Source organism: Ictidomys tridecemlineatus, chromosome 8, assembly GCF_052094955.1.
Source record: "Ictidomys tridecemlineatus isolate mIctTri1 chromosome 8, mIctTri1.hap1, whole genome shotgun sequence".
Taxonomy (NCBI): domain Eukaryota; kingdom Metazoa; phylum Chordata; class Mammalia; order Rodentia; family Sciuridae; genus Ictidomys; species Ictidomys tridecemlineatus.
Window position 1 is genome coordinate 34021576 of NC_135484.1, and position 14635 is coordinate 34036210.

Sequence of the window (14635 nt, forward strand, 5' to 3'; positions counted from 1 at the left end):
CCCAGTATGATGGCTTTTCCTTTTCAGTGTTCCTTGTCTCAAATGCAAGGTGATTAAAAAATGTTTTTCTATAACCACAGTGTAGATACAATACGAAATCCTGCCAGACCCACTAGTAATTAGATTTCAGCCAGACAAAAACAAAACAAAACAAAATCTTGTCACTGGCACTGAAGACGAGACCAAAGCATAAGAAATCTGCTGCTGGCACTCTCAAAGAATCTAGGTCCATGTTGCAAAGCCTTTGTAATAGAACACATTATGTATCTCTACACCAATTGGTTGTTTTTTTGTACAAATATGCAAGGTTCACATTTTGTTGTTGTTGTTGTTCTTGCAGCAAGAGCTTGTTAGGAGGAAACAATTCACAAGAAATTTAGTAGCGAGAGTACAGAATTTCTTAAATAAAAACTGTGACTCATGAGATTTTTATTTTTATTTGGGTAGAGTGTGTCTCTGAATTAATAATGGATTTGTATGTAACTTACTGTAGATTTAGAGGTAGTTTATAAATGAAGAGTCTTTACTAAGGGGAAGACTAAGTAGGTATTCTTGCCAATTATGGCAATATGACATAAGGTGATGCTCAACCGTGCCCATGACACAAATTAGCAAAATCCAGGTATTTTGTTTTAATCAACCAAGAACTATTTTTACATATTGTCATTATTTACAGAGCATTATAGAGGAGATTTAAAAAAAAAAAAACTATAATACCAAAATTTCCCTGATCTAAATGCTGTCTTATAATGTCACATCACCTTACGGACACACAGATACATCCTTACAGGCAATGCCTATTTATCTTCTGCTCTGTCATCTCTTTCAGTTACATTTTCCCACACTTCATATTAAGCCATACTTGACAAAGGAGAAATGAAACAGGGCATCCACAGTCTATGGGCAGGCCAGCTCTGTTACCTGCAGTATCTTATCAAAGTAGTCTTCTGCAGCAAGGGTCAGAATTGAAAATGAACAAAGAAAATAGAGTGTTTTTACCTCCATAGTATGCTATGTTATGCTCATCTACTCAGATGTGAAAGCCATTGTTTAGAGCAAGGCTCTCTGCCATTAGGAATAGAAATGGTTTAAATTCATTATGTCATATTAAGGACATATTAATAACACTGCAATTATGGGACACAGTCGTTAATTTGGTACAGACATATTGATCAATGATTATTCTAAGTTTTCCAGAAAATGTATGGGGACCATAATATTCTTATGGATTTAATATTTTATCATAATTTTAAAAAATGAGAATAATAGTTTTAATTATCTTTACAAAATGGTTAATATGATTATGAATATTATATAAACATCTTAAAAGGCTACTGCTGCCCACAAATTCATATATTAATTCTCTATTACAAAATATGAAACAATATTTTAGTGCATAAAGTTCCCCCATAATCCCTTCAGGGGTATTCTTACCTTAGTTGATATTCAGAGCTTATGATCACATTTGCATATATTCACATCTCATTTTGTTTACTGCTAAGAGAGTGACTTTGCTCCACTTAGAATAAGGAAGTACAGTGATTATTATCACAGTCAACAAAGACCTATTATTTTCAGTTCACTTTCCTCAAAATAACTTACTGCCCTCAGGAGAGATGGCATTATATAACAAGATCTGGGAATTTCTCTTAACACAGATACCAATTAATAAGTACAAAATTCTCCTATAATAAAAGAAACTCAGCCCATAGAAGAAAAAAAAAAGCAACAAAACTGTGATTGAATAGAATAATGAAAGAAGCATCTGTCTTTTTCATTGCAGGACATGTAAGAAAAATTTGTGAATATACATATTAGAAAATTCATATGCTGCTTAATTGAAAGTGGGACCATTTTCTGCAGTAAATTTGTGCTTTATTGGTGGTGTATGTGCATGTCCATTTTTATACATAGAATGGTCTTCAAAGAGACATATAAAATGTTCCATTTGGAGTGAACAAACAATGCTAGGATCAGAAAATACAATGCTACTAATCATATGCTTTTATTACTAATAATATCACTTTATAATCTGTTATATGATTTATCTAATAAAAATTAGTTAAAAATCACAGTCCTTTGACCCTTTTCATTTTCACAGATTATCACTCTAATAAAATTAATTGTAATTTGAAATCTTAAGCACTCTCACTTTCACAGATAAGGCAGAATGAGGGCATTTTTAAAGAAGGCAGTTTATTGGATTCCTTGTTAAAGATGAGCACCTTGTCATAGAGTCACTGCTCCATTCCACATTTGTTCACTTTTTCAAATCAAATTGAGCTATTTAAAACAGATACCCTTTAAAAGCAAATAAGATTCCAGAAAACACATGCAGTTATATAATAAGAGTTGCTGCTATTGATAATTTGGGAAGAATATTAGAGAGAGGAAAGGTTGGAGGGAGAGGGAGAGAGAATGAATGACAGAAGAGGAGAGGAACAATAACGAGAAAAGAAAGCAACAGGATGGAGGAGATGTTTTAAATCTCATTGCGTTCCATCATTTTCTCCAACAACTTTGGGTTAAAATCTGAGGCCTCTGGTCATACTATCTCTTCCTCAAAAAAAAAAAAAAAGCCACTGAGTATTTTTACATGATGCATATAAATAACATTCAGTCTTTAGTCCACAGAAAACAAATATTCCTTAAACAATCTGACAATAGAACAACCAGAGTTATGTTAGTACTATCAGCAAAGCATAGAAAAGGTACAACCTACTCGGATTAGGATTTAACAAAGGCCTATTCAGAATGACAGAGCAGAATTTTAAGAGATGACCAGGGTTAGCCTCAGGCAGAGCAATGGGAGAACTACAGTGTTCTAGGGAGGAGGGACAGCATTGACAAAGGTACAGAAAAAGTGGCTGGAGTATAAAGGTGTGTGGCTATACTGCAAGACTGTGTTCTTACTACCTTGCACCTGCCAGTCAGCTAAAGACTGAGGGAATTTGCCTGCATATTCAAGGCCTTTCTGCAAATTACAAAACGTGTAGAGAGAGTGGGTCCACACTTCTGCAGCTGAGCACAGCAAGAAGCTCTTCTTGCACTCAAGCCCTCATACTGGCTTCAAGCTCCCATTTGCCACTTCCCGGACTTTCTTTGGGCAGTGTGCAAACTGCTCAATCGCGCATGAGCAGCCTCTTGGAAACATCAGCTGAAGCCACAGTTTTGTTTATGGCACTATTAAGAAAGGATAAGCTCCTCTCTTCTGTTGTTTCTATTTAATGTCATCTTTGGCAGCGAGGACCCAACACTTACGGAGATTCAGACACAAGTAGAAAATGTTATCAGCATCATGATCAGAGGGAAACTGGACTTGATCCAGACATTTCTGAAGTAGAGAAGACCTAACTGGGATTTTGGAGTTATAGCTAAATAGCAAAATGGAACTTGATATCTAATATGAATCACGTGGATAAAATTACAGGTGAATTTTTAAAATATTAGGCAACCCGAGTCAAATGTCTTCTGCATTCTCAGAGGTAACTGCGAAAGCAGTCTTGATTTTTGGCCTCTGGCCTCACCTAGGGAGGATCTGCTAAGAAATTACACTGGGGAGGAGGCAGGGGTTATCCCAATAAGGGTTAAATATCCCATTAAGTACCAAGTTGTCCCATAGAATCTGCCAAGTGAACTTGCCACAGTCTTGGAACTGTCTTTCTCCATGATGCTTTCTAAATTGCTAGGGCTACAGACTTATTCTGAAAGTACCCTAATGTCTGGTAGGTCAGGTGTCATCTGTGATTAACTCAGCTTTTGTTTTATGTTTTTAAAAATTTCTCTTGATGCTCTAAGGCTAATTTCTAGATGCTGTCTCTGATTTTCTGGAGTTTTAGCCTTCCACTGTCCAGATGAAAGAAGCCTTGAATCTCAGCAAAGTGTCATAATGAATACCTTCTCCCCCAACTCCCTCTCTTCTTTCTCTTGTTAAACTAGTTCCCAGCAAAATAGTAACTCCTCAAGGTGCCTTGGCCCCAAGCAAATGTTTCATGCTTCCAAGCTGTGACTAGTGTCCTACATGTGAAACAATCATCAGTCAACATTTTGCTAAATCTACCTTTGCCATCCTCTTGTTCATGGTTTATTTTCTTTCCCTTGATTCAAGAAGCAAGAGCATGGTGTGCAATGCATCTAAATGAAAGGATTTGATAGGGAAGAAAGCAGAAACACAGAGAACTCCTAGACCTTGGATTCAAAAAGTTGGAATTTCTATGAATGTGGAACCTATACACTTTCCCCTCAAATAAGATGGAGCTGAAAAGATGGATGAAGAAGTGATGATAGTAGCAATGTTGGTGTATCCCAGTGTGGAATGAAAGAAGCTGAATGATTTCTGTCTCCCCAAGAATGGGATAAAGTGAAGAGAATTGAATGACCTGAGAGGAAAGGTGATTCAGAGGACAAAAAAGGCAAAGGTTGGCAGAGACACATGGGGAGAATTAGGACAGGATGGCCCACAGCATGTCCCTTTGCCCAACACAGACATACCCACACTCACCTACTCACCACTCATGCACACCAGCCCCTTGGTACTTTGTCAACTAATTAGAACTTTGATTCAAGCTTGGTTGAGATCATGTGGGATCACATGTCTAAGTTCTCACCTATATAGATGAGATCTCAAAATAGAAACTGTATTGAAATAAACAATATCAACTGATAATTCTCATCCACCAGAGCTGTAGTCTGAGACACATTCATGCTATATAATAAAAGCAGAAATTTTTGGAAAGACTGAGCTAAACTAACTAAGTGATCAGATTTCTCTACTTCCCACCACAGGACATAGCACAAATTTTAACATGCTAATGGATACTTCCCAAACTTTTGTGATCACAGCATTCTTTAGTCTAGGAACAACTACAGTTTGGGAAACCCTGTTTTATTTCAAATGCTGATTTTTTTATGTAGCCGATACGCATACAGTAATCATACACATCACTTACAGAATGGCTTTGAATACACAATTTTAATGCAACCAGTGACTCCTCTTTACTCTGACCTTTCTTTTCCCTCCTTTGCACTTCAACATACACAATTGCAAAATTATTCCTCTCATAATTTTGACCTATCAAATAGGATTTTGGCTCACATACATATACTGAAATGGTATACCCTAAATATTTCTGGAAAATGCTAATTCAAATTCTGCCTAGAAAAAGCAAATATCTCATCATCTGTATAAAAATAGTTGAAGATTATTTTTAGTTAAAAAACTTTAGTTGGAGCTGAGCTATATACCATTTGCTACACTGCATATGCATCTTGTAATCTTCCATTGAATCAGATTAATATAGATTTTAGGCAGAAAATTATGCTCTCTGTCAGTTACTTCTTTCCTGGGCGAATTTCATTATTCAGTTAGGTTTCTCTCCAGGATGCATGTGACCATTCTCATATGCATTAAAGAAAGATATGAGCTGCTTGAGGGCAAGGATGGCATAATGCATCTGTTTACCTCTGACATCCAGCCCTATGCTTAGTAAATGGCAGCTACTAAGCAGATATATGTAAAATTAAAGGTAGCATTTAAATTGTAGATGATTCGGAAACTATGATCTAACATGTATAGAAAACATAGTGTATGAAGCAAAGCAATATAAATACATCAGAGATTATGCTCACCTAGGTAAGCGAATTTAATGGCCTTGTATGAAAGAGCAGCTGTTGCTTTCTAGTTGCTAAAAAAGGTTGCCTGTAGTGAGCTGTGGGGGAGGCGGTGGGTGGTTAGGCTTTTGATGTAGATCTGTCTTGGCAGTGATTGCTTTCCTATTATAATAAGTAATATACACAAAGCTTCTTTTAAAGAAAAACACAATTAAAGACCTCTAGTTTCTCGATTACAAATATGTCCTCCTTATTTCAGTTCTCTTCTTCCATTACTAATTTACAGACGCTGCCATTCTTACAAATAGTACTTATTGCTCCTGGAAACTGTCACTGGTACTTTGTCCACAGATTGCTAGTTGCTAGCTAAATTCTCTCTGGGTGACTGGCTCCTGCTTCAATAATTTTATGCACCCTGGTTGGAATAGGACTGATGGCTGCCAAGAAGGCAGGAGAGGACAGGCCAAAATGGCCCTCTTTGGGGTTAGTTTTGGTGACAAAGATTGAAAGTAGGTCACATCCATTATGACCCTTTTCCCCCAATCCCTATGGCCTACTGATGAACTAGGCTGTTTGGATCTGTTTTCATTGCTAAGACCAGAGAGAATTTGTTCTATTTGGCAATAATATCAAGGGGGAAGTTTGTATCATTTTTATACTGCAACTGGAATAAAGAAAAGTCTCTTCAAATCATTTTGGGAAGTCTGAATGTTTTCTCCGATAAGTGGATGCTAATTCATAATGGGGCTGGGGTGGGGTGAGGAAGAATAAAACAACATTGGATTGTGCAGAGGGGAGTGAGGGGCGGGGATGGGGATGAGAAGGACAGTAGAATGAGACAAACATTATTATCCTATACACATGCATGATTACATTATTGGTGTGACTTTGCACCATGTACTGCCAGAAGAAGGAGAAGTTGTGCTCCATTGGTATATGATGTGTCAAAATGCATTCTATTGCTACGTATAATTAATTAGAACAAATTTAAAAAATAAATAAATCCAAAAAATAATTTTGGGAGAAAATATGATTATACAGATTATTCATAGTAATACCCATCGTTCCATTGCAAAGCAATCCAACAAAATCAATAGGAATTAAAATACTGGTATAGGATTAATTAGAAAGAATGTAAAAAAACATGATGATAAATTACATTTTGTTTCTATTTTCAAATATGTTTAAATTATGGACCACTTACTGAACTATGGACTATGGATTTAAGCCACATTTTAAGGACAAAAAGATAATTATGAAAAACAAAGGGTGCTGATGGTAGACAGTAAGATAAATCTTAAAGTGCATGACATTCCACTTGAGCAACACTTTCTAGAAAGATTGCAGGTCGATGATTAACCTTTAAGATTAAAACATTAATCAGATACTTTCTACATGAATAGATATTGGTAGAGCAATTTCTAGAGAATAAATAAAGTATAAAGAAATAATGCATTTGTTTGACAAGTGTGATAGGAAACTTTATTCCACCTCATCAAGTGTGGCAGCTTTTCTGGGGTAGAGCGAAGGATGATGATGCCTATGGCTTTGTAATTCCCAAGGTAGAAGTCATTCTGCAAGATGGGATGGTATGTGCTTACCTTTCACAGCGTGGTCCTGTGTACCCAACAGAACATGCATCACAGATCAGGCCAAGACTCTGGTCTAAATGGCAGGTCGGGCTAAAGCTATGTGATGTTGTTTTGGGGAACAACAGAGACAAGAAAGAAGCAATATACAAAATCATTAGTAACATATTTTCATTTCATTTCTCTTTCTCTACTACTGCTGTGAAAAAAAGGCCAAAAGCTGGTCATTCCTGTCTCACAGATAGAACTCAGGATCTGGCCAATTGAGGATGAAATGACATTGCTCTATGTGCAGACATGACTATAGCCCAGTGGAGAAGTAGTATCCCTGTGACCTATTATTAACTAACTTTTGACTGCTCTGGATCTGTGATTGCCAATAATAAGAGTTTGTGAACAGCTGCTTTGAGGGATTCCCTGGGCCTAGAAACACATTTCCTCACATCCTTTCTCTCCAGCCAAGTCCCTTGGAATCTGAAGCAGCACTGAGAAATCTTAGGGATTTTTGGAAAACTCAGCATGCAGGAGAGGTGGCAGTAGGGGTTCCTACCTTCAGGGCTGCTGCCTGGGGTGTATGTGCTAACTGCTGTAATGTATACTCACAGGCATACAGTCACACTGATGGCATCCTCAAGAATGCTTCCAGAAGCAATTAAGTGTGTATACTATACTTCAACTTACAATAAGACAAAACAAACTACAGCAACCTTGCCATTTTATACCTTTTAGCATGTTTCAAAATTTCTCTCTCTTTGAACATACTTACAATTTTGGTCTGAAATAACAGAGTTGGACACCATGTTAAGAACCAGCACAGCAATCTCATGTGAGCATTAGCCTTCAAAGAAACATGTTCAGCTTGGCTTACATTTATTTTTTTCTTGGAAAGAGACATCTCACCTGCATTCACGCTTACCCCAACATGGACACTATCCTGTAGATATCTGCTGCTCTCATAAGAGCCCTCTCATTAATTCTGCTGCTCTACCATTTAAAAAAATATTATTGAACTGGTACACAGAAATTGTACATAGTAATGGATAGCATGTAATTTTTTTTGTTATGCTGTGTAATGTTTAAATCAGATGAATCATGTCAATCATTTTTTTTACAGTGAAGACTTTCAAAGTCCTTTCTCCTAGGTTTTTGGAATGTGCATTACACTGTTGTTATCTATAGTCCAGAACCAGAATTGGTTGCCCCTGTCTAGCTGTAACTCATACCTGCCCCTCTACTCGCCCAGCCTCTGGTAACCACTATTCCATCCTCAACTTTTCTGTGATCAAGTTCTTCAGATTCATACTGTTCCATTATTTAAAAGGGAAATGCCCTGAATTAATCTTTCTTCCATTATGTTTTCTCTAAATAGGTTTATTTTCTATTGTATATGACATGACAATTCAGTACAGTCTTGCTTGATTGCTTGATGGCTAAGTGAATTAAAGTGAGAACAATAAACACTTCAAGTCCTGATCTCATTTGGCTCCTGACACTTGCATAGCTTTCTTAAATTTGATGGAGAGAAGATCATGGGTACTGTTTTTAAGTAATATGACTCTGACTTAATTCATTATGTTCCTGTAAAGATGAAATAATTCTTTTTTTTTTTTTGGAAGTACCAAGCTACTGGCATCAATTTAGACATTTCACTTTGTGGAAAGCCCAAATGAATCTACTGGGTCAAGGGGGGAAAGCCTGAAAAGGGGAACATGAGTTTATATATAAATATTATCCAAACAAAATATCTCACATTAAGGGGTTCTGGTGGCTACCACGGGCAACCAGTCTGTTCTGTGAGAAGGGAATCTCCTTTGAAACTGGGGCCTGCATCTTGCCACACATTACCCCCAAAGGGATCACCCACACGATCTTAGCAGGAATGCAATTATACTGAAGAGGTACATGTCACTTGTTTATACCAAGGAGAAGCACATATGAAAGAAGAATAAAACAGGATTTTCCCCATCTTTACACAGTGATTTGTTTTTGTTTGTAGGTATGAAAAAAAATGAACTGGAATTTTAAAAATCTCTGTAGTGTATATATTCTTTGAAAACTGGAATTCTTTAATTATCTTATCATGTATGGAGAAAGGGACTCTTAAAGCCCTGAGTTTGCCAATCCCGTGGGACTACAGTGATTGAAAGAAAAACTGTACCAATTATTTTTTAAAAAATCCTAAATCAGTTTACCGTGAGACATGTCAAAGGTGGTTGACAAGGCTTCTGACACTTTAAAACTATTTATAAAATAGATTTCAAATTCTTAAAATACTCACATGTCAGTTAAAGCCAACAGAAGTAAAGTAAAATGTACTCACTGACAAAAATCAATATTTTCTCAGTAAAAAAATAAGCAATAACAATATATTAGATTTGACTTGCTCTTATAGTTCAGAGTCCTTTTACAAATAACTTTATCACATTTTCACAGAATCCTATGAGCTGTTTGGGGTAGGCATAATTTTTCTCTCCCAAGGTCATACTCTAATTTCTAGAAGAACTGAGCATGGGATCCAGGACTTCAGAATTTTAATTTGATATTCTCTTCTCCATGTAACAAACTGTCATTCAAACCTGCTGGTGAGAATTAAGTCATTTTAAGGTTTTAGTAATATAAATACTTTACATGATGCATGCAAATAAAATCTCCTCTTAAAATATACTCATGCTTTGAAATTCTTTAACAACATAAACTGAGGAGTAACTCCCTTGCTGTAATTTCAGTTACAGGAATGACAGAAGACGGCATTCAACAACAACATTAAAATTAGAATGAGAAAAACACATGCACAACCAAAAATGCCTCCAGAATTTGGATTGGCAAATATAGTGATGTGACACTGATTTTGGCCAAAACATGAAGATAATTGTTCCATGACACAAAGAGGGAACTGTGGGATCATCATTGACTTAAATCGATTCCAAGATTATGTCACTTAACACTAATTGGCTAGCTGCACACCAGCAGAGAGAATGTTCTGCTTCCTGGATTTACCAGCCCATGGCACCAAAGACACAGGAGAGCCAAGAGCTGCAGGCACAGCTTCAACAAATGGGGAGGAAGGGCAGCTACTCTTGGAATAAATTGTAAGGATATGCACATGGATCTTTTAATAACAAACATAGATTTTCATGTGTTTCATAATGATCCATTTATAAAGATGAATATATGTGCATACATACATATGTGTTTATATATGAGTACGTGTATATGTTTATGTTTGTGAATGCAAACATAAAGATACCATTAGCCTTATTCCAAAAGAATTTAAATTACCTCTTGTCTTGGAATGTAATTCTCAATTATAAGTACTAAATTTAACAACAATAATTCAATATGTCATTTTGAAAGAGCCCAAAAGTCAGCTCTAGAAGTATTCCATTCTTTTACTAATGTAATTGAAGCATTCCTGAGGAACACAAATTAGCAGATTCCACAGTAGCTGGAATTTGTTGAGGGGCTACTTTCTGTCCAGGCTTGTATCAAGAATATCTCTAATTTTATAGCACAATTTATGAAAATCAGTATTGGCTTAAATAATTTTATCTATTAAAATGCATGCTAAGTATTCAATAGCAAATGTTCATATTTAATCTATGTGATACTGAAAATTAATGAATATTAAACATTTGAAATTTCACTTTTATTTGCTTCTCTGGAGGTAAATTTAACTGGCTAGTTACATCTATAGTTAGAATATAAACATCACCAAGGTGAAAAGGCCAAACACACAGTGGACACTGTAAATAGTTGATGAAGTTGATGTATATGTATGATTTAAATATTATATGCTTGTCTGTATTCATACATCATAATAATTACGCCAATCTATCTCTATCTTCCAACACATTTGATTTATTTAGCAATATTATCTAAGAAGTTTGGAGCCAAAATGCTTGTGATCTATAAAATTTATGACCAGGGATTAAATAGATAAATCACCAAGTTAAAACTATCACTAAGCCTCACACTTCAGAGGAAGGTTGCAGCAACCTTTAGTGCTCACTCTCTCTTTTTCTATGTAACTGTAAAAATTCAAATCCCATCTTCTGGATTATATACAACTTTTCAATTTATACTTCAGAGTTCCTAACTTAGATTATAACAATAATTTAAAAAGATCTTTTTTTTTTTTTAAAAAAAAGGTCCCTATTTCTTTAAGTGCCCTTGTTTTTTGGTAATTTTTCAAGAAAATATTTTAGGTTATTATTTAAAATGGATTTCTTCCATCACAATTGTGTAGCTAAACTATGATAATTTTCTAGAAGGTTTTAAATTTAAAAGACTGTATATCTCTAACTACAAAAGTTCTAGAATTTATAAACTAAGTGTGTCTTTCCTTTTTCTACTTTTAATAAAACAATTTAAATCTGGAATTCAAATAAGTTACTACTCTAGTCTCAATTATATTACTAAAATAAATCTTTAAAAAATAATTTAATTATTATTTACTACAAATAAAATCATCTTAAAATTGAATGATCTCTAAATATTTGATGTTACCAATATTGTTATTTATGTTAATATATTATTGTTGTTCTTATTATTATTATTACATGATTTAAAAAAAATTAACATCAACAAAGTAAGCCAACTTGCAAAACACATGTTTTAGGAAATATCATTCAACTTTCTGGTACCCAAATCCCTTTGGTACAAGTGGATGGTACTTTAATTTTGGTTGAGCTATTTTTTGTTCAGGACAACACACAGCAAATATAAAGGCAAGGATTGGCCAAGAATGCCTACACTTGCCCAAGCAAAATTCCTTCCCTAATGACTTCTCTTTATTTATAGCAATGTTGGCCAGATTTGAGGGGAAATTCATAAGGTCTCTACATTAGGATTCACATGGTTCAATGAATGAACAGCTCTGCCAGGTTGATAGCTATGTTAATAACAATAATGTTTTGGTTGATAAGAAGATACATTGCAAGGGCATCTCGAGGTGCAATCTGTCTGCCTTCCTCAAAGAAGGTCAGTGCTCAACAGTGAGGTTTATGAGCATGTGATGGGCTGGAGAATGCCATTTAGCCCTGGTAAATGAGGAGGTCATGCACTATGTAATCTAATCCTTCATGTGTACAACACATAGCCAATTTGGTGTCACATTATATACAAGGTAGGGAGCAGTAGCCATTAGTCATGAAGGACTTTATTTGTATTTCCTTATATTCCCTATTTTCCAGTATTTTTTCTTCCTCTTCTCTGATACCTTTGGTGGGCAAAGGTTCTTAAGTTGTATGTCCTTCCAAGCTCATTCCCTATGTTCTGGAAATATTCTGATCTCTAATATAGGTTAAATCAACTTCTCATTTTTTCAGGATCTTACTAGGGAACTTAACTTACCTAGTGGATTGATTAATTGTTTTAGGTTTTATGTTAACCTGCATTATTTTTACTTATTTTTTTAAAAAGTCCTCAACATAGACTGCAGAGGACTGGAACATATAAAAGATATTAAAGTTAAAACTGTTTTCTGATACTGATGCTTTATGACTCTAAGCAAGTTACTTAACAATCAATCTACAGTTCACCATTTCCACTCACTGTTTTATGTACATCACATATTTTAATTATTAGTGATTATTACTACCCCATGAGAGGGTTCAGTTATCACAACTAATGTTGAATAAACTAAGGTAGTTCAAGAAAGTTGCCCAAAGTTGTACCAGTGGAAAGTATGGATCCACCATTTAAACCAAGGGAGTTTTGACTTCAAAGTTGATATTATAACACCCTTTCTACTCATAAACTTGACTTATTAGTCTATCTACCAAATTGGATAATTTCTGAAGGTGAAATAACCTAATACAGTGCATGACCCTATGCCTAGAATATAGTAGGCTATTTTCATTCAATGTTAGTTCTTTTCCAAACAATGAGTAAGGTGGAACATTGGAAGAGAAGCATACTTGGAGAGGAGGATAAGGATTCCATGTGAGCTGAATACAAGAAAGCACAGTTCTCAGGAGGACTTTAATCTTGAAAACAGAATTATTTTCATTTTTTAGCCTATTGTATTCATTAGATCTAATAATAATATAGCATCTTAATTAGGAACATCTTGGGTAAGACCTAAGAGTATGACCTCCTTGATCAAAACTTCACATGTAAAAATCATAGCTGACAGATTTCACTTAAAAATTATTTGAAATTTCTGCCCTAAAAGTTTTATCACTGCTTGTAGAAACAGATGGAAAGTGCATCATATGATAAGAACTTTACTAAGTACTAAGATTACTCTTAAAAGTTCTAAAAAGAAAATTCCTTTCATTTAAAATTATAGTTATGGCTGGCGGTGTAGCTCAGTGGCAGATTACAAGATCTTGGATCTAAATTTAGCACCAAAATAATAAAATAAGTAAAATTATAGATTGCAATTATTTACCTATAAGAACCATTTGCCTTCTTGATTCCTAATATAGGAATGTTCAGAGGTAAGATTTTTAGGAAATAGTTAGACCATGAGGGCTCTACCCTCATCAATGGGTTAAGCCATTGAAGGATTCATAATTTGAGTGAACTATTAGGAAATGATGGAAACTATAGGAAGTAGGACCTCATTGAAGTAAATCTATTCTTGGGAGAATGCTTTTGGAAATTATGTCTTGTCACTGGCCCCTTCCTCTCTCTCCTTCTCTTTTCCTTTCTGTCTGCCTCCCAATGAGAAGCTTTCCTAAGCCACGCCCTTGCACCATATTTCTTCCTCACCTAGGTCTAAACACAATTCAACCATCTGACCATGCACTAAAAACTCTGACACTGTAAGCAAAAATAAATTTTTTTCTTCTTTATTTATCTCAGATATTTTGTCACAGTGATGAAAATTTGACTAACACAGCCACATTTTGTAGTAATATCAATTTTTGAACCTGGTATAGAGCATTCTCATGAAAAGTAAGGGAAAGAGCAAAGAAAATTTTATTAATTTCTTTAATCCTTTCTTCCTTCCTTTCTTCTTTCCTTCCTTCCTTTTCTAAAATATTTTCTAATAGATTGTTGTTCTAGGTAAATAACTGGAAAAAATGGATATAAATTATATGAAATTTGTAATAAAACTTTTAAGATCTACATTGTTTATAATAGATAATGTAGCAATTAATACCCATAGTTTATTAGTCATAAATTTATGATAAAATGTGTACTGTTAAACCAATTTTAATAAGATGGACATATATGTATAAATAAATATATTTATCTGTAAATATTGTGTATGAGATAAACTATGTGATAATTCAGGTATAGTATGGGTAATTGAAGATCAGCTGGTTTGATAGCAATGGCATGGAGTTTCAGAGCTTGAAAACTTTAAGTAATCAACTTCAGCTTTCGTTTGTCTTTAAATTTTTATTTATATGCAGTGCTGAGAATTGAATGCAGTGCTTCAACGACTTTCTACCAATTGTTATTTTTAGAGTCATCTTTTTTCA

At 34.9% G+C, this 14635-nt stretch overlaps 1 protein-coding gene across 1 annotated transcript in view; it reads right to left on the reverse strand.

Annotated features, from left to right (window-relative positions):
* Positions 1-14635, reverse strand: part of Lama2 (laminin subunit alpha 2) — a 572217-nt gene that overhangs the window by 217887 nt on the left and 339695 nt on the right. Inside the window, exon 18 of the mRNA XM_078019194.1 lies at positions 7212-7298. Coding sequence (XP_077875320.1) covers positions 7212-7298 — 87 coding nt within the window. The remainder of the gene's footprint in view (positions 1-7211; positions 7299-14635) is intronic.